Source organism: Cryptomeria japonica, chromosome 3 (genome assembly GCF_030272615.1).
Source record: "Cryptomeria japonica chromosome 3, Sugi_1.0, whole genome shotgun sequence".
NCBI classification, from domain to species: Eukaryota; Viridiplantae; Streptophyta; class Pinopsida; order Cupressales; family Cupressaceae; genus Cryptomeria; species Cryptomeria japonica.
This window is the reverse complement of record NC_081407.1, coordinates 92,971,406-92,997,908: the sequence shown is the minus strand read 5'-3', so window position 1 is coordinate 92,997,908 and position 26,503 is coordinate 92,971,406. Positions and strand designations below refer to the sequence as shown.

Here is a 26,503-nt window from a genome sequence, read left to right as displayed (position 1 = left end):
GTGAACATCTTTTACTTAAGTTGACACGTACAAAATTAAAAAGTATATCTACATCTTTACTTTGAATAAATTCCCTTCTTAATTTACACGGATGAATTATTATAAAATTAAAAAGTATATCTACACCTTTTACTTCTAGGTTTCAAACTATTTTACTCTATTTACGTACGAATTTGACTGTAAGAAATGCAAAAATACTTCCATCGGCCATTTAATTTACCGCGAGCAGTTAGGGATTAAACCTGCACAAATTTGACTATTAAAAAATGCAAAAATACTTCCATTGGCCATTTGATACACCGCGAGCAGTTAGGGATTAAACCTGCACAAATTTCCTGCTCAATGGATATTGTACGGGACGTTGCAAACGCACTCCGAGCTCGACGGAAGGCACTCCAAGATGTTTGGATATAATCTGGACCTTTGACGGCTGGAAATTTGCGCAGCTTTGAAGTGATGCCCTGCTCTGAGTTGAAAGCATTTTGTGGGGCTCTATGTTGGGTTTATTTATCCAGAAGTACATGACGCGACAGGAAGCTTTTCTTTCAATGAAAATGGGTAACCTTTTCATTGAGAATTGCCTAAAGTTGCGCAAATTTGCTGTCAGAAACTAGGGTTTTCTTATTCATTACCAAAAACAATGTCATTGAGAGGAGAGTGCGTACGTCAGGCGAAGCAGCGTTCCAGATCACAATCTGTTTGGTCTCCTCTGAATAAGCAGATAAGGCAAAAGCTTTACCTTCCAGGGGCCCACAAACAGCCTGCAAAATGCAAAGCTAATCACAAATCTGGTTATTTCCTGGTTTAGAATTGTTGATATACATGGCATCCTTCCGTTAGGAGAAGCTTCGCTATCCAACTAACCGCACTCAGCAATTCTGGTGCGACACGTTAGCAATTATGAGCTTGTATTCCCCACGTGAACCCAAAATAATTGCAACCTAAATCGAATATTTCGAAGGGGAAGGAGTCGAAGGGCACGTGCCAGGTCCGTGAATTACAGGATAAAAACTATTTTAGTTATGAATCATTGCGGGACGGCTATAAGTAGACCAATTACTACCAGATCTTCACTAGTAAGCGAAATGTGAGCTTCTCACGCAGATATTTACATTTCTGTGTTTTAGTTCAAGGCAAGAGGATTTGGACCATGGCGGGACACAAACGACCGCAATTTGTATTGTTTGGAGCATCCTTGACGGAATATGCGTTTCAGCCCGGTGGCTGGGGTGCGAGTTTGACCGACATTTACGCCCGTAAGGTGCAGAGGGATTTCTTATTTCTTGCCTCAGTTTCTCGGTTGGAGATGGAAATACTTGTACTTTCAGTTTTTCACTGTTCCATTGCAGAATGCCTTTTCTGTTATTTTTCTCTGGTGATTTTGTGAAAGCAGTCCATTCTTGTGTTGCAGTTCTTTTAAGATTTGCATGCTGCTGTTTTAGTAATGTTGCTTCAGGTTCTATTATTTTAACTTGGTTCTATGGAATTAATGCAGACGTGCCTCAGAAAATTATTAGGATCTTTTTATTTTTCTCCTGGTTTTTTTAATAGTTTTCCTATCACATACAATTTAAAAAGAAATTTCATTAAGGTTTTTTTAAGAGGGAAAATGTTAGCTGAGTGGCTGTAGAGCCATAGTTCTCCATAAGTGCCATAGGGCCACGCTGTTAATCATGCGTCAGTATGCTTTTTTAACAAGTTTTGTTCAGAAAATGTAAAGCGGTAAATATTTTCTCTCGCTATCAATCTAGCTTAAATAGTGGATTTTATTATATAGCATGGTTCATCACATGCAAGGGTTTCCTTTACTATGTAACCAGAAAATTTAGGAGTTTTTTCTTTTCCTACTGATTTTATTAATTTTTATAAAAATAATTATATTTATGTTTGAATCTGAAAAATTATGTGTAGATTTCCAAACAACAATAGCTGTCGTGAAAGTTTATAAAATAAAAATCCAAGAAAGTTTATGACAAATCCTATCACCTGTGAATCTCAGGAGAAATCACAAACTTTTGCTGTTTATGTTTTACTTTTGTTTGACTTTCCATATAAAGAAAAATTAAAAAATTAAATATGGGAAAATTATGAAGTCAAGTTGTACTTTTCGGTTAACAAAATTTAAATATGGGGAAAATTATGAAGCCAAGATGTAATCTTCATTAACTGCGAGGCAAAAGATTTTACGCAGTAGCTGTATAGCTCCGCTCTCCATAAAGCCCTCATGACCATGCAGTTAATTTCACTTTAGTGTGCTTTAGTTTATGAGTTTTATTGAAAGAAAATATTCCTTTTTTAGGGGACAAATGGTGGATCAAGCTGTCGTCTTTTTTATTTTGGCTAAAAATAGAAACCCCAGAACTTTAGTGTGTCGTTTTCTTTTTCCCTAGAGAAACAAATATCTGGGGACTTTGATGTTTTGCTTTTTAAGGTAACTTGTTATTTTGAAATTACTACGCGGTATGTAGGAGGAAGCTACGTAAGGAGAAGGCCTCAAATTCACCGCTGGAATTATTCTTGTGTTGGGAACTTGCGAATATGGTCCATACCTCGATGAGAGACAATTTGTTGGTCAATTAGTTTAGGGCTATAATATTTTCTTACGCCCGATCAAAATTGTAAAATTATGCAGCCCACAAAACATGTCAAATCTAAACCACTGGATTTATTCTCATACATTTGAAGAAAGGACGATTTATGGGTCGCCCTTTTGCGGCTTTTAGATTATTTTTTTCGTCCCTCTTGTCAAAGAATTTTATTCGAGCGAGCTTTATTGTAGCCTTGATAAGTTAAGTAATTTTAGAAGCAACTCAAGCTCAAAATTATAATTAATAACTGTAAATTTTGAATTATTATTATTATGCGTTTGTAGCGACCTTTTAAATAAAAAATTGGACAATGACGATCCAATGTTGGTCTAAATGTGTTTACAGTTCTTTGATAAGGGTGATCCAGGGTTAGCGTCCCTATTGCTAGAAATATTTGACAAAGGTCATCTGATGTTAATTGAGCATTTGTGATTGTTTTATTTCCTATATGTTAGTTTTGGAAGATGCGGACGAGCCAGGGGCCAAACCTGAGATTCCATTCCAGTCTGCTAAATCTTTCAGCCTCCGGGCCCCCTTTAATCGTATTTGTATTTTTCCCCGAGTGGATTGACCTTCCAGCAATTGGTTAAAACGATGCGTTCCCAGATAAAAGGTGCAGGTTTGAGCCCTGGAGGCGTAGAGCCCAGTTTGCTAAATGAGCCGATTCTGTATAATCGTACAACATTAGGTATTTTAACCAGTTTAAGCTCTTCGTGGTCATTTTTGGGAATGAGGCAATAGGATAAGATGACAGGACAGTCTGGCGCTTTAATGTTGTACTCTTCACTTTTCATTTTTTAAGGGAAAGCGGTTTGTTTTTACAAAATAATATTCATTTCTGTGAGTCTCTTTGGATTTAAACTGTGAGCAGTGGCTGCAAATCTCAGAAGACATTTGTTATCTAATACATTGTATGTAAGCTCGGGATATTAAATCTTTGAATTTTTCCATTAGTAATGCGAATTGCAGTTTCTTGTCATGTTATAAAGTTTGGTTTTTATCTTTGCAGGCAGATGTTTTACTTAGAGGATACAATGGATGGAATACCCGTCGAGCTTTAGCTGTCCTCGATGAATTCTTTCCAAAGGTATGCTGTTGTGCCTAAGAATTTTTTATTTGCTGTTTTACCTCAAACTGGTTTATAATGAAATTAAATCAATATTTTAAATTAGCATGAATAACAAATGGAGCAAGTAGTAACTGCATGACAGTATCCCAATTTTTTTTTTTAAAAAATACTATTTAAATTTTTTTATTGAGATTTGATTTAGTTGTTCGACATACCTGTTAAGATTTGGCATCACATGATAAGTGATGTTGGAATATTTGACTATCATGCGCATTTTATGAAAAAAAATTTATTGAGCAACCCCAACAAATGCTTGGTTCATGTTTCTGAAATGCTTTCATGTTGAAAGTGTCTGAATTTACATGCGTGCAAAATACAGAGCTATGCTTTTCTCACATCAAACATGTTTAACGAACCATGAGATGTATTTATTCTACTTAGGGATAACTAGACAAGTGAATGTGCTCCTTGAATCGCAAGCAACTATGATTGAGAGCAGTATCAAGCAAACCAAAAAGCATCCTACTACATTATTTTAAAATTTAACCTAAAGGAAGAAAATATCTTAATGTCCATGGATGACCAAAAGTAGGTCAATTGGACTCGAGTACACTGGTTTAGAAAGAAAGTTCATAATCCTAGGCCCTACAAAGTGGAAGAACCAAAAGTGAAATACAGAACAGCAGGGGAGCACCAACATAGGTGGTCAAGAAGCCAATACAAATGGCCAAGTAGGGAACTAGAACCCCAAAGAGCAAAGCTGAGGACTGCTAGAGAGAACAAGGTCTCATTGAGTATCACAGTCTGGGCCAAAAATGGAGTCATCGGTGCGATTGTTGATCACTGTGAACTATGAAACTCAAAGATAAGTTAAAGATATTGATAGTAGGGTGTAATACAAAGGATAATGAAGTGTAGGTGACATGGCTGGCAGCCTGACAGCCTTGTTGGCATGTTGTAGTGTGCTATGTAGTTTTGGCTTATGCAATGAAATTGTGTCTAAAGAAGTTTTTGTGACACTGTATTATGCTAATGCTTATTTTATTATCACGGGTTGGTCTCATGGGCATCATCCTAATAGCTTCTGTGCACATGTGTGGAGAGAGTTGTGTAAATGGTAAATTGTTCTTGCTTTATGTCTAGACTCTACATTACTTCTAAGGCCAAAATACAAAATATGGGAATGAGTATTGATTTTGAAATGCAGGTTTTTTATTGGATTTGACGAACTATTTATCCAATAATTATAATAAAGTTTTGAAACAGTGTTTTATTGTTGAGGTAGTGTTTGAATTTTACCATTTTATCTCATTTTGTGTGATTCTTACAGGATGCTCCAGTCCAACCTCATTTGGTGGTTGTATGTTTTGGTGCCAATGATGCTGCCTATCCTCTTCCAAGTGGAAGAGGGCAGCATGTACCTATACACGAGTACAAATCAAATCTTCAGCAAATTTGCTTGCATATTAAGGTGATGCTTTAACATCTTATGCATGCAACTCTTGGGAAAGTTGAAAATGGATACTAGTTTATATTTCATTTATTAATAAATGTTTTATGAACATTCAAAATATTGTTCTTGTAGAAAGAAAAGCAATAATACAATTTGTTTGACATCCCTAATATTAAATATATTAATTTTCCACAATCCATAATAATAGTTGTTGTTTCTGGTTTAGATTGTGTGTAATTTTCAATCTAAAATACACACAATCTAAACCGGAAACAACAACAGTTCCTAATTTTATTCACATCCAAAATAACCAAAGATGTATTTTCAAACTTTCTGTAGAGGTCTGTTAATATATCATTTAATTTTATTTTTTTATTGGGAAAATTCATAACAAATTGTTGCATTGGTTCTCCTATTTGATAGGGTACCAAGAGAAGTATTTGACTATAAGATTTATAGACAAAACATAAAATCATTCACTTTGTGTTCAATATAGTATGCAATGGCCAAAAGATTAATCCTAAACTGTGTAAAACCACAGAGGAGACATAATTCTTGAAGTCAATTTCTGAAATTGCCATTAAAATTTCGAACTTTAGCTATTAGAAATTGGGATTGAGACCAACGCACAGATGCAAAGTGGAAAACTTTACTCACAGGTGCAACTTTTGCCTGGCAACACCCTTATCTAACAATCAGCAAGGAAACTGTAACATTTCCAAAGCTAGCATACTAATTGATTCTACTAAAATTCAAAATGTTAATATACATAATTAAACCTACTGATCCCTGCTGTAAAAATGAGCCATACCTGCACCTTAACAAGAAGCCTATCCAAAAGCTCTGGTCACAAAGAGGATTGATAGCTCAGTGGTACAACACCCAGCATGCACACAGGGGGTCTTAAGTTTGGTTCTTCGCTGGTCTGTGTAAAGTAACAATTCCAATTGCAAGGAGAGAATTACAGTCATTGCCAAACCTTTCATAGCTGTTGCCAACAGATCTCATTATTACATTCATCTTCAGCAACCTGTTTGGAATTAGATAGTCATTGTTGGCTGCGAGCAAATTTTTCATATCCCACCCAGCAATAATAGTAAAGAGTGATATCAGTTTAGGCTTGTCAGTGATTTCATCTTTACCAATCTGTTTGGAATTAAACATTGTCATTTTGGCTGCAATGAAAATATTCCACCTGACAATAATAACATAGAGTGACATCAGTTTAGGCCCGTCCCTAGTTTTTGGGGGACATACAGTCCCAAGCTTGCCATTAATTGGTGAAAGTGATCATAGTTTATATGGTCCCAAGATAATCTACCTGCTCAAAAACCCACAGATAATACTTTGAATCCTAACACTGATGCATACACCGCGGCCCGGATCATCAGTAGGGTAAAACTAACCTGTCTCACGACGGTCTAAACCCAGCTCACGTTCCCTATTGGTGGTACACAAATTGTTTGACAGGTGTATATTTTAAAATGTTATGTATGCAGTGCACATTCTTCAAGCAGAATCCTCACTGATTGTAACAGGATGTTGGGAAAACCTTAGAATGATGTCACAATACAAAGTATTCACATATGTGAGATTGCTATAATGAAGACAAGTTCCTAATCATCTTTTGCCTTGTTTTGAGTAGTATCATTCTTGGCTATAATAGTGCGTTTAGATTCTCTTGCAAAAACTATGGACAAGTGTCTTGCTTCTTTCTTAGGCTTTTCATTCCATTCAACGAGTTAATTGTATTGTTTATTCTGATGTTTGAATTTCTTTCTTCAGCTATGCAAATAGCTTCATGTGTTTCCTGATCTGCCTTTGACATCTACTTAGATGTTATTAACCACATTTTGCATGCCTAGTACATAAGGTGCAAAGCAATAAGCATTTTTTGGATAGATAGAATACTACATATAAGCATAGTTCTCACAGCCTCTAACTACTCTGATACAACCAATGAAGAATGTTTCACACCCTTGCACAATATGCTTTTCTTTGAATTTCTATCATCAAATGATCACTAGGGGTTGATTGATAATGAACTATGTCTCTCCTATCATTTCAATGTTTTTATTTTCGACTTTATGAATCTTTGCTCGATTTATCATTCCGTAATGTCCTTTGATTTCTTTGTTCCCAGACAGAGTTTGGATTGAATTGAAAAGATATTGCATAAATGTTTGACAAAATTAACCAAGTAATTTGCACTAGGTAATATATATAAGATTCACAACATATTTATGGTGAATAATTATCATAAGGGAAATAGCAGATTATCGGATAAAATTTGCTTTGTATATTAAGAATTCTCCACAGCAATATTGAGTTACAAGAAAAAGTAAATAACTAACCAGTATTAGCAGCTGCTCCGTAACAGCTCCTTATACATAAGAAAATGTATTCATATACTGTTGCAGCACTCTATGAGTCTATACCACTGTCCTGCCCTAATATGAACTAATTATGGCTGGATAGTAACCTCCAGAAGCTGACTAGAGGTTAAAAGTTTAAAACTGTATTCTGTTAAGATGAGCAGAGTGTTCGTACTGCCCAGAATGGGATTTCACCCAGTTTATAGTCTCGTGGATAGTAACCTCCGGAAGCTGACTGGATGTTAAAAGTTAAAAACTGTATGCTGTTAAGATAAGCAGAGTGTTTGTAATGCCCAGAATGGGATTTCACCCAGTTTATAGTCTTGTGGTATTGAACGAACCTTCCAGATGGCTGTTACAGTCCTCACACAGTCTATAATATGTATAAGTACCCGGTTCTTCTATATTTTCACCATGAAAATCCAAAACAGCAGCCAAAATTATTCTTAGTTCCACTTCAAACTGCCGTTACCATGCCTATTGAGCTGTTCAAACCTTAATGGAACATGCCACCAAGGTTCATAGACTACACATCAGTCTAGAATCCAAAGAATTCTCTCTTAGAAAGAATTGCTGCTTTCTTAAACATCAAGTTCTTTTCCTTGACCCATAACTCTCCTTCACTTCATACAAACTTTATTTAAAGTGGCATTTGGAGGGTGTAAGGCAAAATCAACTTCATTTCATTAACCTTCGATTTCCAACATAGAGCTGCCATTGGGACAAGTAATCAATGCTTCTAAGAGCTAAGTTGACCTCCTCTTTACAGTTTTCCACACCCTTCCTCAATACTGATAACAATGTCTACAGATAGGCAAATAAAATAAACTCTTCACAGACACATGTGGAATAACTCACAGCCAACAATATATACACTAAATTGTCTCTCAAAACCTAGGGGACTTTATCTCCAATAGCAGCCAGCAATTTATAAATATAATCTCCTTAAGAGGATGGTGTCTAGGAAACTTAAGCATGGGAGTAGAAGATGAATGACCAACTATAATAACTAGAAACTCTCCGTACAATTTTATTATTTGCTCAAAGCTATAAGATTTCCACAATCAAATATTGTTTGCAGTTTCTGGATTTGATTGTGTGAGAAATTTTTTAACCATCAAAACAATATTATTATTTGCTTCCAAACTTCTATACATTAGTAAACTGCAAACCGATGATTCTGGAAAGATATCTCGCTTCAATTCAAACTCTTAATCCACCAACATTCAGCTCCATAGTGAATCTTGTGATTCTTGTCTAAACCCACCATGATTGACTTGGAAGAATTTCCTCTTTGAAGTCAATTATGCTTAGGGTTTTCATTCTAAGGTTTGAGATGAACAAAAATGTCCAAGCTTCACAATAAGAAATGAGAATGACTAAAGATGAGTAATTTCCCTTTGCAATCCCTTTTATGTCAGTTTTGAACATTCGAGAAACTTTTTACTATATTTCTCATAAAGTAACCCTTTTTAAAATTTTAATTTACCTTTGGGCCCAAAAACGTCACTTTATAATTAAATTTTCACATTTTATAAAAATAATTAACTAAACCAATTTTTCATGTAGAAATACTAATTTAGAACAACTTTAATTTAATTAATTAAATATTCTCTTAACAACATTTGGTTAGCCCATGTGAATTAAATAGGCCGTGTCTCTATTGACGACAATGCCTATGCAGCACCTAGGATGTACCTTTGACTGTATTTATTAGTTAATTAAAAATCAGAATACAACAACTTTTTCAATTTTCAATTAATTAATATATACAGTCAAAGGTGCATCCTAGGTGCTGCATAAACATTCTGCTCTATTGACACTCACTCCTGAGAAGGGGACAAGACATTACACATTCTGATTCCCTTTTTGACCTGCCCTAGGTCTTCGATAAGTTGACTGTATGCCACACAATTTTTAATTAATTAACCCAAATAATAGCATTCCAAATATATTACAAGTTTTTTAGGAAAGTTGTCTTTTATTTCATAATTTTAAATCTCATTGCTCGCAATGATGCCAGCGTCTATGTTTATGATGTAGTTTTCTAAGGAACCTCTTCGAGGGTTTGTTTCACCATTCTCTTAAGTGCTCCTTTAGTTTCATGCTTAGCAGTAGTTTCTGACTATCTCACTGACTAGCTCATCCATAAATTTTATTAGGTCATGTATTTCTTGTTTCACTTACTTGAAATCCACACATGCTGGTCAAATATTATAGAATTCTGGATGCCAAATATTATAAAACTATAGATGCATTTTCACATGCCACCAGAATTAGCCAATACCTATATGCAATATCCTTTCTTTGCCTACTACTAGAATGGTTCCAATTCCTGATCCATGTGACTAGCCACAGAACTATCATGAAAATCATTGAGAGCTTTATACTTTATTGCAAATACTTTTTGGAATAGCAGTGTTATCAATGCACCATAGAATATCATCTTCCATATTTGCTTTTTACGATGCCATCACTTATTATCACTAAGTAGCTTACTTTTTTCTTTACTTCTCGTCATTTTTTAGTGACCTTGAATAAGATAGGCTACCCACCAACGATAACCTTTTAACTTTATGCCATATTGTTCTTAGGGTTAAAGTTTGAGCTAGGCTTTGGTGTACAAGTCTGATAGTCCCAATTTTATTTGTTGCTTATTATAGAAATACTTAACGGCTTGGCAATTCCTCAATACAAGCCTAAGGAAAGAAATGTTTGAATTGCCATGCTGCCTAATCTGCCCTATTAGGGAAATAATTATTGCCAACAAGCTCCAAGAACGCCTGCCTCCAAGGTTCTGACCATTTGGGTTTCTTAGCTGATAGTTATTTACAAATGGTTCACCCAACACTTGGCATTACCCTTAGTGCCTTAGAGGTTTTGTACCCACTTGCATTATCGATAGAACACTAAAACAGAGTTTGATGTGGAAAAAACACTTTTATCTATGACACCTTTAGCTGGAATTTACCATCCACTAATGCAAGGAGCATCCAAGTTTACAGGCAATCCTACATCACCAAAGATATATTTTCCTTTTTATGTTCATGTTTTGCATTTTTGGTGTAGGTTGGAGCTTCAAGAGCATCTTTTGGAGTGTTGTAAGGATAAAATATTCATTTAACAATACTTGGCTTCCATTTCAAAATCAAAGGTCAACAGGATGTTTAATGTGGTTTTAGAATTATTGTATTGCATAATTTCAAGGTTTGAAGGGGTCCATTGGCATGTTAAAGGATACTTGTGAAGAAGAATTAATATTTATTTTATCAACTTTTATGCCTAGATAAGCATTCATAAGCCAAGTGACTTTTGGCATTCCATTCTTGTCCTATTCTTCCAATTTGGATGCCAAAATGGAGGGAAAAACTAATGAATTTTGGAAAAATAATGACTCTTCAATTACCAAAGGAGAACAACTTGGTTTGGTATTTATTCATTTTCCAAAGTAAAATACATTAGCAAGGCATTGCAAATGGTGTAGCAACATTTTGAAAGCAAAAATTACATTTTATTTATTATTTTTGAAGGAATTTCAAAGGTCAAGTTATGGGAAATGAAAGAGCATATTTGGGTGCCTCTTTTTGATGCATCACAAAGGTTTTGAACTCTATAAGATGCAGCCTTTAATGGTGTTAAGAAGCAGCAATTAACGGCAGCGAGATTGGAGAAAGAACTTGCAGGTTGTTCTAGAGAATTGCATAAGAAAGTGTGTAAGAAATTAGCTTGCCAAGAGGAGAAGAATAGAAGAAGAAAGGAATTTGCAAGTCTGTTTTAGTTGATCAAGGCAGCCATTAGCGTTGTAAGATGAAGGGGAAAATCAGATTTCAAAAGAGGAGTACAACCAAGAAATTTGAAGACATGAGGATTTGAAGATTTGCAGGCAAGATGTGTCTAGAAAAGTTTGTAAAATTTCCAAATTGTGTTTATTGTTGAAATCCTTCATAGATGTTATTGTTCTTGAGGAATTTTATTGTATGAATATATATATGAAGGTTGAAGTAAATATATGTTTCAGATTTTGTTTACATAGTGGATTGGATGGCATCTTAAGGCTGCAAGATTGGGTAGTTTGATAAGACCCCCAATCATGACTGCATTATTATCCCATGCAAAGTTGCAAATCTCTTTGTACTCTAAAACACACCTTGCACTTGCAAGCCTTAGATTTGACTTTTCAGCATAGCATTGTGAGTAATAACTAATAAATTAACCTAGCACAATTTGTGTAATAAGATAATATGATTTTCATGCTACAACTAATTTTGTAGGAAGCACAAATACCAGATCCAACTCAATATAGAGAACATTTCCTTGTCTGGCTCACACAAAGGTTTGTCCTTTCGTAACTTAACATATCTTATCGTTTCCCATCTACGTTTTGAAAGCAATTGCCAACTTAGAGATACTCAAGGAAGATCCGTTTGAGGCTTTATGTTCATACATGCATCAGTAAAGACAACTACATTTATATATGAAAAAAAGGAGAGATACATAAGAAATTTGTTAATGATCAAGTGTTTTTCTACATGGATGAGCGGGATGTAAGTTATTTTTATGAAGTGCAGTCTGTCACAGTAATATAAGTTTACTTTAAACTGGTAGATGGAAAATAAACAGCCCTTTAAATTAGAGTTGCAAAACTCAGACTCCATGCAAGGCTTGGCAAATTGAAGAATCCATGAAATATAGATGTTTTCAATGATATAATTTTTTTTTTTGTCATGCACTTTTCAATAAATAAACTTTAAAGAGACAATAAACTAATTAAATAGAAGCAACTTTGATTGTATATGCTAGTATACATCAATTATATAAAGTGTATTTTAGCTAAAAGAAATAATTTTTTTAGGAGTCTAAATATTGTCAAGTGGTTTAAGTGTGCAAAACTCATGATTACCAAAAACAAAAATTACTTAATGTAGTCGTGAACTATTGTAGAGAGGAGTTTATATTGCTCAGCTCAACATTGCCAGCTCTTTGTGGAGTCATGAGCTTGCATCTCAAACAAGTTTGCAGATGCTGCTACTAGCCATAGGAGCATTAATTAGCATAGCAGCACAAATCTTATGGAGAAAAAAATTGGCGAACTAAAAGTACAAGGTTTTTGAAAAAGTTGGGATTTAAATGAGGAAAATTTGGATTTAAAAAAATTGTAAAACAAATGTAGAAAAAAGGACAAAAATTTGTTGTTTTTGAACTGTAAAGCTGTTTCCATAGGATAGAGATATAGAGAGCAAATAAAATTGATAGTTTAGCCCATGAATTTTTGAGTATAGATTTTTTGTTGTTTATGTTAATATTGCTGACTACATCACATTGCATTGCACAAACATACTGCATAGTACGTAAGTAATAACTAGATGTTGGCAGTTTAGAATTTTTAAATTACAATCCAGTTTACAACAAAGTCAACCTAAAAACTAACAACAAATTTCTAAAAAATTAGGCATAGGTAATGACTCTTACTGCTAGAAAGAGAGCTACACTAGATGGCTAAGTTGTTCAACCACATCACTATCAACATTGGCCTTTGTTAGGATATCAAAGTCCTTATGATTGAGAAAGGCATCATCATTTGCAATCTAGTTAGACTTTGGATCAATTTCATTAAGGGCAATTGGTTAATAATCCTTAGTAGTACTTGATTTTGTCCATATAGAAATTAGTCTTGGCAATTGAAAGTGAAAAACATAATGAATTTAATTATAATTACGATTGCAAGTATAATAAAAGTTTAACCTTGAGTTTGAGTTAGCTTTAGGTAGAGGTTGTGATGAACAAACACTAAGTCGTTCATCTATTGTAGTGTTAGATGATTGCATTCTTTTAGCTTTCAAGTGGATGAATTGCATGGTTGATTCAAAACGCATCTTACTATCCATCTAAGATTTTTGGCTTTTTGGCCAAAAACAATCCCACCATTTTGTTGAAAAACACAAATTTGAGATGATTTGATATAAGAATATCTTAAGAATTTAACACCTTTAATGTACAAGTCTCCAATATAAAAAGTTTAGTTATAACTATGATTGCAAGTATATAAAAGTTAAACCTTGAGCTGGCAGAGGTTGTGATGAACAAACACCAAGTCATTCATCCATTGTTGTGTTAGATGGTTGCATTCTTTTGGCTCTCAAGTTGATGAATTGCATGGTTAGCTCAAAATCCATCTTAACATCCAAGATTTTTGGCTTATTGGCCAAAAAAGTCCCACCATTTTGTTGAAAAACACAAATTATTTCTAGATGGTATGGTATAAGAATATCTTAAAAATTTAACACCTTAAATGTACTCATCTCTCAAGTGGACGAATTGCATGGTTAGCTCAAAATGCATCTTACAATCCAAGATTTTTAACTTTTTGGCCAAAAAAATCCCACCATTTTGTTGAAAAATACAAATTATTTTGAGATGATATGATATAAGAGTATCTTAAAAATTTATCACCTTAAATGCTAGGATGTCCGGTTCGGCTGTCTGGACCCCAAGGGTTTGGTCCGAACTGGGTCCTGGTCCGGGGCCAGTTTGCCTATGGGTTCGGACAGGGTTCGTGACCACAACGGTTGGTTTAAACTGGACAGAATAGGTTAAACCCGGGCTGGACCTGGGCGAATTCCGACGGACCAAGTGCAAAACTGGTCGGAAAATTGCATGGTTGGACTGACATGAGGGTTTCATAATCCGTTCAATCCCAAGTTGTTTGGTTGTTATTAAACCAAGAGGACATAGACATTTGTTCTAACAAAGCCAATAAGGTAGTCAACTTGCAACACAACCAATGATGGTTACTACCATTTCTCGGCTTATAAAGGTACTGTAGCTGTTCCATGATTTTATTACAACCATGAATGTTAAATATATATAGCTTTGGTAGGAAATTTGTTAGTAATAACTATATATCAGTAATATACGTTTCAGATCCAGTTGTCATTGCAAACTGATCAACTATAAATCTTTGTGTCACCTCATAAGCATTTCGATATCTGTCTTATGTTCACTGCATATGGATTGAGGAAAATTAAACTACAAATCGTAAATAATAATAACTAACAAATGATAGATTGCAATTACGATTTGATTAACCAATTGATGTGTATTGGATTATGATAACAAATTGGTGTATATTGAATCATAAAGGGACACGATTTTGAAAGGACGTGTTACTCATGAATGCGACCTTTGATCTTGATATACATATTCCTTACAATGGCATTTGTAAGGCATTTGATACATACAAGAAAAAATACATTCCTTCAGCACAGTTCGGTATCAATCTGAGTTTCGGTTTATCATCAATTATATTCAACAAATTTACAGAAGGGGTAGGATATCATCATATCCAGAAATACATTCATATGATTCTTTGACAATCTTTTAAATTTATCAGTTGTCAAAAGCATAAAGGACTGATCCATTTACTGTGATCAATATAATTCAAGAATTTTGAAATTAGATTCACCTAAATCTGATCACTGAACCTTAACATGGTATCAGAGCCAGCATAAGAAAAGATCAGATCAGATTGATATAGGCAAATCCATCCTCTATTTATCCTCGAATTCTTCAACTCCCTTCTACGCTTCAAAATGGTGAATGGTGTTAGATTTGAGGATCGACTTGAAGGGGCTTCCAACTTTGTGTCTTGGAAGTTTAGGATCATGCTGGCCTTAAGAGAAAACAAATTAGATGAATTCATAAAGGAAGATATATCAGTACCTAGCGAAGAAAGTGAGAAACTCCAATGGATGAAAAAGAATAATAAGGCCATGAAAATGTTGGTGGATGCAGTGAAAGATCATTTAGTACCAATTATCTCTAAATTGGAAACGACCTATGAAATGTTCAAATCATTAGAAAGCATGTATGAGATAAATAACACTAGCAAAGCTCTTGCGTTAAAGCAACAACTCCATCATGTAAAAATGATAAAGGGAGAATCTATCACTTCATACTTCATGAGGATAACAGAACCGAGAGACCAACTCTCCACTATTGGTCATACAATTGAAAGTAAAGAGCTAATCATGTTGGCCCTCAATGGTCTCCCTTCTTCTTAGGAATCATTCATTCAACGGATAAGTGCACGATCTAAACTTCCTAAGTTTGATTGTCTAAAAAACTGATTGCATTCAAGAAGAATCAAGATTAATCACAAGAGGGATTGGACAAAGCTCCTCGAACGATGACATTCATGTCCTAGCCGCACACTCCAACAAGAAGAAAGGAAAGAAAAGCTACTTCAAAAGAAAGAATGACAAAGATTCAAATGGGGTTTCTACATCCAAGAGAAGGAGAGATATGTCAAAAGTCCAATGTTTCAGATGTGACGAATATGGTCACTATGCCATGAAATGTCCTACCAGGACCAAGCCTCAAGCTTCCATTGCTCATGTTGATGAAACCCTTCCTCAAGGAGATTCAGATAAATTCGTCTTCTTTTCGGCTCTGTCAAGTCATGTGGTTGCTGGTAACAACACTTGGATAATTGATAGTGGGGCATCTTGTCACATCACGGGATTTAGAGAACATCTAGATAACTTGGTGGAGAAAACTTTAAATGAGAAATTTACTATTGGAGATGACTCTAGCCATTCAGTGAAAGGAGTTGGGACTGCTACTCTACAACTAAATTCTGGCATCTCCATACAATTGACTGATGTACTATTCGTACCAGGGATTAAATGAAACTTGGTCTCCATTTCAGCATTAGAAGACAAAGGCTACTGAATTGCTTTTATGGATGGGAAGGCTACATGAAATGTGGCGACTGATCAACAAAGTACTGTACACTCAACACTTTTTTTTTTTTTTTTTGTTGATGAAAACCGACATTGTAATAAAACCCTAAAAAGGTCGACTTTGTTTTTGCCCTAAAAACGCATGTTATAAGCGGCTGGGATGCTTAAGGCATTAAAAAGGTTGATGTACTATTTTGGCTGGATAATAAGAAAGATTGGACGACTGCGTATGGTGGGCGTAACCCATTCTGGGTGAACCATGTTAAATCTCTGTGTTATCTATGTCCTATTTTATTTCTTTATCTTTTGTATTTAAATCTGCATATAATTGTTAATTCATATTTGCTTCGGATCTGCTTGAAACCCTAACAATTGGTATCAGAGCGAGGTTTTCTATAAATTGGCAGGACTTTCATACTTGAGTGGGAGCAATGGAGGATTCCAAATTCAAGGTTGAAAAGTTTAACGGCTAGAATTATCAGTTATGGAAAATGCAGATGGAAGATTACCTGTATCAAAAGGATTTGTGGTGGCCATTGGAAGGAAAGGCAAAGAAAGCGACCACAATGTCAGATGAAGAGTGGGACATTTTAGATAGAAAGGCACTGGGATCCATTCGATTGTGCCTTGCACCATCTGTAGCATTCAATATAACAGAAGCAAAAACGATTGTAGATTTGATGGCGACATTGGCTAAGTTGTATGAGAAACCCTCGGCTTCGAATAAGGTATTTCTTATGAAGTGTTTGTTTAATTTGAAAATGAGTGAGGAAGGATCTATAGCGGAGCACTTAAATGAATTTAATACAATTACCAGTCAATTGTCTTCGGTAAAAATTACTTTTGTAGAAGAGGTTAGGGCTCTCTTGATTTTATGTTCTTTGCTAGAAAGCTGGAATAGCTTGGTTATGGCTGTAAGTAACTCTGTCTCTGGTAAAAATACTTTGGTATTTGATGATATTGTTGGTGTTATCCTAAGCGAGGAAATGCGAAGGAAAAACATAGGTGAGACTCCAACATCATCGGGTAGTGTTTTGAATGTGGAGAACAGAGGAAGATCAAAGGAAAGAGGAAAAGGCCCTGGGAATGAGAAGTCACGAGGGAAGTCAAAGAAAGGACGCTCTCAATCTAGAGGAAAGAAAGATTGCTGGTACTACGGAAAGCCTGGTCATCTCAAGAAAGACTGTTGGTCTCGGAAAAACAAAGGAGACAAAAATGAAAATGACAGTAAGGAAGCTAATATTGCAAGTAATACTTTACAAGATGCTTTAATCTTATGTTTGGATAACGTTAATGATTCCTGGGTAATAGATTCTGGGGCTTCAATTCATGCTACACCCCATAGAAAATATTTTCTAGATTATTTTCAAGGTGATTTTGGACAGGTATATTTGGGTGATGATGAGCCTTGTCAAATTGTTGGAAAAGGAAAGATAAAGATCAAGTTGCAGAATGGAAATGACTGGTTTCTGCAGGAGGCAAGACATGTTCCTAACTTAAGAAGAAATTTAATTTTTGCAGGGCAACTAGGTAGTGAAGGTTGCATAGTTACCTTCTCAGACAATATCTGGAAGGTCACTAAAGGATCATTAGTAGTAGCTAAAGGTGCGAAGGTAGGCACATTATATCTGTGTACTAGTAACACTTACTCTACCTTAGTTTCTATAGATAAAGTTACTGCAGGGATAACAACAATAGATGTTGCAAGAACAGATTTGATAATGTGGCACCATAGGCTTGGGCACATGAGTGAGAAAGGGATGAAAATCCTTCACTCCAAAAATCTATTGCCAGGACTAAAGAAGATTGATTTAGAGTTATGTGAAAACTGTGTTTATGGTAAATAGAAAAGAGTCAGATTTCTCAAGGTTGGGAAAGAGAAGAAGAGTGAGAAGTTAGAGCTTGTGCATTCAGATGTATGGGGACAGACTTAAGTATCATCTCTTGGTGGCTCTTGTTATTATGTTATTTTTATTGATGACTCAACCAGAAAAACATGGGTATATTTCCTAAAACAAAAATCAGATGTTTTTGAAACTTTTAAGAAATGGAAAGCTTTGGTTGAGAATGAGACAGGAAAAAAGTTGAAGTGTCTCAGATCGGATAATGGAGGTGAGTATTGCAGCAAAGCATTTGAAGATTACTGCTCTTTAAATGAGATTCGAAAGTAGAAGACAGTTCCAGGAACTCCACAGGAAAATGGTGTGTCAGAGAGAATGAATAGGACTATCATGGAACGCGCGAGGAGCATGAGATTGTATGCTGGATTGCCCTTACATTTTTGGGCAGATGCTGTACATATTGCTGTCTATTTGATAAATAGAGGACCTTCAACCCCTTTGGATGGTGGTATTCCAAAGGAAGCATGGACTGGTAAAAAGGTAAATTATTTTTTTTTGAAAACCTTTGGTTGTGAAGCTTTTGTCCATGTTGATAAAGAAAACAAAACCAAACTTGATGCTAAATCTCAGAAATGTACCTTCATTGGATATGGGATAGATGAATATGGCTATCGGTTATGGGATTTTGAAAATAAGAAAATAATTAGAAGTAGAGATGTTATATTCAATGAGAAGGTTATGTATAAAGAACAGATGCAGGAAAAGAAGCATGAACAGGACAAACAAGAATATGTGGTGTTGGATGAGATTCCTGAAAATGAAATGCCACAGGTACTTGATGCTCAACAACAACAGATTGTCCCACAAACTCCTGCAAGTGTTAGACGTTCTACAAGGTCAAGTAGACCCCCTGAAAGATTTTCTCCTTCTTTGTATTCTATTTTATTAACTGATTCTGGTGAACCCGAAGAATATGAAGAAGCAATGCAGGTGGATGCCAAACAACAGTGGGAGCTAAGCATGAAAGAGGAGACAGACTCCTTGATGAAAAATAAAACTTGGGACTTAGTCCCTTTACCTGCAGAAAAAAGAGCTTTGCCTAACAAATGGGTTTATAGGTTGAAGGAGGAGGAAGGAGGTCAGAAAAGATATAAGGCCAGACTTGTGGTAAAAGGTTTTGCACAGAAAAAGGGTATAGATTATGATGAAATATTTTCTCCAGTTGTAAAAATGACTTCAATTAGAACTGTACTTAGTCTTGTGGTTGCAGATGATTTATATCTTGAACAATTAGATGTCAAAATAGCTTTTCTCCATGGAGATTTGGAGGAGGAAATTTACATGCTGCAACCACAGGGATATGAGGTCAAAGGTAAGGAGAACTTGGTGTGCAGGTTGAAGAAAAGTTTGTATGGCCTAAAGCAAGCACCCTGACAATAGTATTTAAAATTTGATAGTTTCATGGCTGAACACGGTTATCATAGATGTCATTCTGATCATTGTGTATATTTTAAGAGATTGGATAATGGTTGTTATATTATCCTGTTGCTTTATGTTGATGATATGCTTGTTGTTGGGTCTAACATGCAACATATAAATGATCTTAAATAGAAATTAGCCAGGTCATTTGCTATGAAGGATTTGGGTGCAGCTAAACAAATTCTCGGTATGAGGATTACATGGGATAGGAAAAATAGAACCTTGAATTTGTCCCAAAGTGAGTATATAAAGGTGTTGAAAAGATTTAACATGCAGGATGCAAATGCAGTTAGTACACCTTTGGCTAGTCATTTCAAATTGACTAAGGAGATGTGCCCAAAGGCACAGGAAGAGGTTAATAAAATGTCTAACATCTCGTATTCATCAGCTGTTGGTAGTCTGATGTATGCAATGGTATGCACAAAGCCAGATATTGCACATGCAGTGGGAGTTGTGAGCAAGTTTATGAGTAATCCAGGTATGGAACATTGGAATGCTGTAAAATGGATCCTTCGGTATTTGAAAGGAACCACTATGAAGGCATTATGTTTCAAAGGATCTAATGCTGCTCTGAGTGGATTTGTTGACTCTAATCTGCCAGGTGATATTGATTCACGGATGAGTACTATAGAGTATGTTTTTACTATAGGGGGAACTGCAGTCAGTTGGATTTCTAGGCTGCAAAAGGTTGTTGCACTTTCAACCACTGAAGCTGAGTATGTTGTTGCTACAAAAGCTAGCAAGGAGATGATTTGGCTACAATGTTTTTTGGAGGAATTGGGTCAGACACAGGAGGATCGCCCATTGTATACTGATAGCCAGAGTGTCATTCATCTTGCGAAAGACTTTGCTTTTCATTCAAGGACAAAGCACATTCAGCTCAGGTACCACTTCATCCGGACTGTTTTGGAGGAGGGTCAGTTACGGCTTGAGAAGATTCACACAAGTCAGAATCTTGTCGATATGTTCACGAAGGCAGTTCCACAGGAGAAGCTGCTTTCTTCATCAGTTTGTGTTGGTCTTCTTGATTGATAATTGTGAAATTTATACCAGTCGAGTCCTGGTGTTTTATCCAGCGGATGTTGCATGTACAGTGGTGTCGTGTAGTATCAGTCTCCAAGTGGGAGATTGTTCGGTGTGGAGCCTGATTAGTCTCCAAGTGGGAGATTGTTGAAATGTGGCAACTGATCAGCAAAGTATTGTACACTCAGCATGTATCCTTGTTGAGTATTTTTTTTTTTTTTGGTTGATGAAAACCGACATTGTAATAAAACCCTAAAAAGGCCGACTTTGTTTTTACCTTAAAAACGCATGTTATAAGCGGCTGGGATGCTTAAGGCATTAAAAAGGTTGATGTACTATTTTGGCTGGATAATAAGAAAGATTGGACGGTTGTGTATGGTGGACGTAACCCATTCTGGGTGAACCACGTCAAATCTTTGTGTTATCTGTGTCCTATTTTATTTCTTTATCTTTTGTATTTAAATTTGCATATAATTGTTAGTTCATATTTGCTTCGGATCTGCTTGAAACCCTAACACTCGTCACATCACGGGATTTAGAGAACATCTAGATAACTTGGTGGAGAAAACTTTAAATGAGAAAGTTACTATTGGAGATGACTCTAGCCATTCAGTGAAAGGAGTTGGGACTGCTACTCTACAACTAAATTCTGGCATCTCCATACAATTGACTGATGTACTATTCGTACCAGGGATTAAACGAAACTTGGTCTCTATTTCAGCATTGGAAGACAAAGGCTAATGAATTGCTTTTATGGATGGGAAGGCTACAAATATCAAGAAGGCTCAAATCATAGGAGTTCGCCATGGATCTCTCTATCAACTTTCTTTTTCTCCTCAATCTCTAATTCATTCTACTTCAAATACATGTGAGATTTGGCATAGAAGATTGGGGCATCTTCATTTTCGTGCTCTATCTTCGATGGAAAGGATGGTGACAGGACTTACCAAGCTTAACCAAGAACGTGAAGGAACCTGTAAAGGATGTGCCTTGGGGAAGAACACTAAAGGTACTTTTCATAACAGTGAAAGTAGATCTAAATGTGTTTTAGAACTTATTCATTTAAACTTATGTGGTCCTATGTCAGTAGCTTCCTTAGGTTGATTCTTGTACTATGTTATTTTCATTGATGACTATTCTAGGAAAGCTTGTATATATTTTTTGAAAAGTAAAGAATCTGAGGAAGTACTAGTAAGATTTAAGGAATTCAAAGCCCTAGTAGAAAACATGTTAGGGAAAAGAATCAAAACCTTAAGATCAGATAATGGAGGAGAATATACCTTTAATAACTTTAGAAACTTTTGTAGTGATGCTGGGATTAAGAGGGAGTTTAGTGTTCCTTATAATCCTCAACAAAATGGTGTGGCTGAAAGGAACAACAAGACCATTGTAGAATCAGCCAAAGCCATGATACATGACCAAAATCTTAATACTTCTTTTTGGGCTGAAGCTTCTAAAATTGCTGTTTATATTCAAAATAGATGTCCACACAACATTTTGAGAAACAAGACACTCGAAGAAGCATTTACAAGGGTAAAACCTGACATAAGCCACTTAAGGATCTTTGGTTGCCCAGTATACTTTCATATACCCAAAGATAAAAGGTCAAAACTAGAACCTTCAGGCAAGAAGGGAATTTTTGTGGGCTACAGTGAGACATCCAAAGCCTATGGGATCTATGTTCTAGGACAAAAATGACTGAGTTAAGTAGGGATGTAATCTTTCGAGAAGATGTTGCATTTAGAAAATCCAAGGATATCCATGAGATGGACATTGAAGATCAAGAGCCTCCTCAATGTATGGAAGAAGACCATACTCCTGAGATTCAGAGGGAGACTCATGAACTTGTGGAGGATGCTAATCAAAATGAACCCTTGGATCCTACTGATGGGCCTAGAGACATTGTTGTAAATTGTAAAAGACCTCTTTGGGCAAGAAAAATGTTGCAAGAAGCTGGAGGTTTTGCAGCACCAAAAGGAACCTTCAGGGAAAGTAAAAGACCTCACAGATTCTCTAGCTATGTTGCATTGATGAGTGAAATCATTGAGTCAGAACCCACTAGTGTTGAAGAAGCTTCTAGTCTTCAAGTTTGGAAAGATGCCATGATAGAAGAATACCAATCTATTTTGAAGAATGATGTTTGGGACATTGTGCCTAGACTAGAAGGCAAATCGATTGTTTCCTCTAAATGACTCTCCAAAATTAAGCATGTTGGTGATGGTAGTATTGAAAAATATAAAGCCAGATTTGTAGCTAGAGGATTTTCTCAAAAGGAGGGAATTGACTATGAAGAAACCTTTGCTCCTGTTGCCAGATATACTTATCAGAACTGTGATTGCCATTGCTGCATCAAAGGGGTGGAAGATCCATCAAATGGATGTAAAGACTGCTTTCCTTAATGGTGTGATTGAGGAAGAAGTATACCTTGAGCAACTTGAAGGTTTTGTAATACATGGAAAGGAATCACATGTGTAAACTGAAGAAAGCACTGTATGGTCTTAAACAGGCTCCTCGTGCATGGTATGAGATGATTGATCACTATCTTTTGGGCTTGGGTTTCTCCAAAAATGATGTAGATCCTAACCTATACTTCAAGCTAATTAATGGAGAAATATTGATTCTAATTCTTTATGTTGATGACTTACTAATTATAGGAGAAGATCATCTTATTATCAAGTGTAAGAAAGAGTTGGCATCTGAATTTGATATGAAAGATCTAGGTCTTCTACACTATTTCCTTGGTTTAGAAGTATGGCAGAAATTTGATGGAATTATTCTAAGTCAAGGAAAGTATACTATTGACATTCTAAAAAGGTTTGGAATGTTGAATTGTAAGTCTATGGTTACACCAATGGAAACAAACCTGCATAAGTTAAAAGAAGATGCATCTAATTCAGACTTGGCAAATCCCACTCTATACAAGCAAATAATTGGGTCCTTGATGTACTTGGTTAACTCTAGACCAGATATTTGTTATGCAGTGAGTGCACTTAGTCAGTTCATGAGTGAACCAAGACAAATACATCTAGTTGCAGCAAAGCATATTCTGAGATACCCGCGTGGCACAATTGGATATGGTTTAAAATATGATGATGTGGACCTGAACCTTCATGGGTATACTGATTTTGATTGGGCAGGAAGTGTCATTAATCGGAAGAGCACATCAGGGTGTTGTTTTAGTTTGGGTTCAGGTATGATTTCCTAGTTCAGTAGGAAACGATCATCAGTAGCTCTTAGCTCCACAGAAGCAGAGTATATTGCAGCATCCATGGGAGTTTGAGAAGCTGTGTGGCTTAGAAAGCTTCTTGTAGGATTGTTTGGACAATCCTTAGAACCTACTATCATCCATTGTGACAATCAGAGTTGCATGAAGCTTTCTGTCAATCCAGTGTTTCATGACAGAACAAAGCATGTGGAGATTACCTATCATTATGATAGAGACATGGTGGAGAGGAATGTTATTCAGTTGAAATATGTTAGTACAAATGAACAAACGGCAAACATCCTCACCAAGCCTCTTAGAACCTACTATCATCCATTGTGACAATCAGAGTTGCATGAAGCTTTCTGTTAATCTAGTGTTTCATGACAGAACAAAGCATGTGGAGATTCCCTATCATTATGTAAGAGACCTGGTGGAGAGGAATGTTATTCAGTTGAAATATGTTAGTACAAATGAACAAACGACAGATATCCTCACCAAGCCTCTTTCTAGAGTAAAGTTTGCATACTTTCGAGGTAAGCTTGGTATGGTAGAAAATGGAGCCCTAGCTGAGATTGAGTCTTAGCAACATTGATTTGTTTTAATAGTACTAATGTATTTTCTAAGATGTTTAATGTGTAAACTCTTACAATCTTATTAATCTGATATGGTTCATGATTAGTGTCATTTGTGTGTCTCCATGATTTCATTGGTTTAGTGCTTGTTGAACCCCTGTAATCATTGTTGTGAGGTGACGATCTCACAATGATGAATACTTGTATTTTTGATCATTATTGTAAGGTGACAATCTTGCAATATTGATTGACCATACCATCATGATGGATATCATGAGACGTGATATCCGTGGATATGTCATGATGGTTGATACTTTCATGGTGGATATTATGTGACTTAATATCTATGGACATGCCATGAAGTAATATCCTTCGATACCATAATGGTGGATATCATGAGACGTGATATCTATGGACAAGCCATATTGGTGGATATTACATTAGGTGATTATGGTGGATATCATGTGACGTGATATCCGTGGATATGCTATAACCACTGATATCACGGTGAGGTGATATCTTTCTCTTCCACAATAAATGGAACGATTACTGATTGAAGGATAAAAGAATTTCCTTCCTAGCTAAGAGGGAGTGTTAAATATATATAGCTTCTGTAGGAAATTTTTTAGTAAAAACTATATATCAGTAATATACGTTTCAGATCTAGTTGTCATTGCAAAACGATCAACTATAAATCTCTGAGTCACCTCGTAAGCATTTCGATATCTGTCCTTTGTTCACTGCATATCAATTGAGGGAAATTGAACTACAAATCGTAAATAATAATAACTAACAAATGACAGATTGCAATTACGATTTGATTAACCAATCGATGTGTATTGGATTATGATAACAAATCGGTGTATATTGAATCATAAAGGGACATGATTTTGAAGGGATGTGTTCCTCATGAATGCAAACTTTGATCTCGATATACATATGCCTTACAATGGCATTTGTAAGGCATTCGATACATACAAGAAAAAATACATTCCTTCAGCACAGTTCGGTATCAGTTTGAGTTTCAGTTCATCATCAATTATATTCAACAAATTTACAGCAGGGGTATGATATCATCATATCCAGAAATACATTCATTTGATTCTTGACAGTCTATTAAATTTATCAGTTGTCAAAAGCATAAAGGACTGATCCATTTACTGTGATCAATATAATTCAAGAATTTTGAAATTAGATTCACCTAAATCTGATCACTGAACCTTAACAATGAATGGGCCCCAAAATTGTGTTTAAAGAAAGGACATGCTTGCCCCAATGACCCTTGGTTGAAGGATATTAACTAAATTCTCCATTTTCAGATTTTGTTGACAAACCATTCCCTCTTCCAACCTTATAAGGTAGTAATCTCATAGCAATTTCATACATACAATAAATTAACCATTTCATGACCGAATATATCATTTTAGCTAATTACGGCTGATCGCATAATCTTGAATTCCAGTTCCCTCTTAGAGAACTTCAACTCATGATTTCCTTGCTATCGTAAATGTTCTTCTTCTTGATAATTATTCAGGTTTCCATTGGTAAAATTCTTAAAGTTAACATGGCAAAACTCCCCATTCCATTACATTAACTAATGAAGTTCGTGTACTATATTCTTCACTAAGAATCTAGCAGTATAGGCAGGACAGAATGCATTGAGAGTTAAATTTTGCTACTGTTATATATATTGCCCAGCTATACAAGGTTGTCTTGATTGAACTTTTAAATTAACATATCTAATTTCATTATGCTTTGACTTCATATACTTAATTTCAGTCAGGTATTCAAATGATTCAAGAACCTAACAAAATGCAAAATTAGGGATGAATTCAAGAGAATGTTCGTTGTGGAAAGAAGCATAACTTTTGATTATCATCATAGGAATAAAATAGCATTTAAGGCTACCCAAATATCTAAGCAGCTTGGCTCTCTTATTGGTATCAGATTTAGAGATATCTTAAAATGGTTAAATAAGTAGATTCCATTCTATGCAGTTAAATATGCAATCTTCCCACCCATGACATCTAGAGGGTGATACATTGTGAAATGAGTTTGAAAGGGCTAAGTTGGTTGAACTTTTTTATTTCAGCCAGTCTATTAGAAGGGTTTGATATTAAAGTTTATGGTGATAAGTTGCAGCTCTACAAAATCAGT

General features: G+C 35.6%; 1 protein-coding gene across 3 annotated transcripts in view; it reads left to right on the top strand.

Moving 5' to 3' along the window:
- The first annotated feature begins 308 nt into the window (after positions 1 to 308).
- LOC131044074 (GDSL esterase/lipase WDL1) overlaps positions 309 to 26,503 on the top strand; it is a 46,393-nt gene continuing 20,198 nt past the window's right edge. Inside the window, exons 1-3 of one of the 3 annotated variants that reach the window (XM_057977345.2) lie at positions 309 to 1,261; positions 3,598 to 3,675; positions 4,988 to 5,128. In XM_057977345.2, the coding sequence (XP_057833328.2) occupies positions 1,151 to 1,261; positions 3,598 to 3,675; positions 4,988 to 5,128 (330 nt within the window). In that variant the 5' untranslated portion in view covers positions 309 to 1,150. The remainder of the gene's footprint in view (positions 1,262 to 3,597; positions 3,676 to 4,987; positions 5,129 to 26,503) is intronic. The other 2 variants (XM_057977344.2, XM_057977341.2) reach the window with 2 other exon arrangements.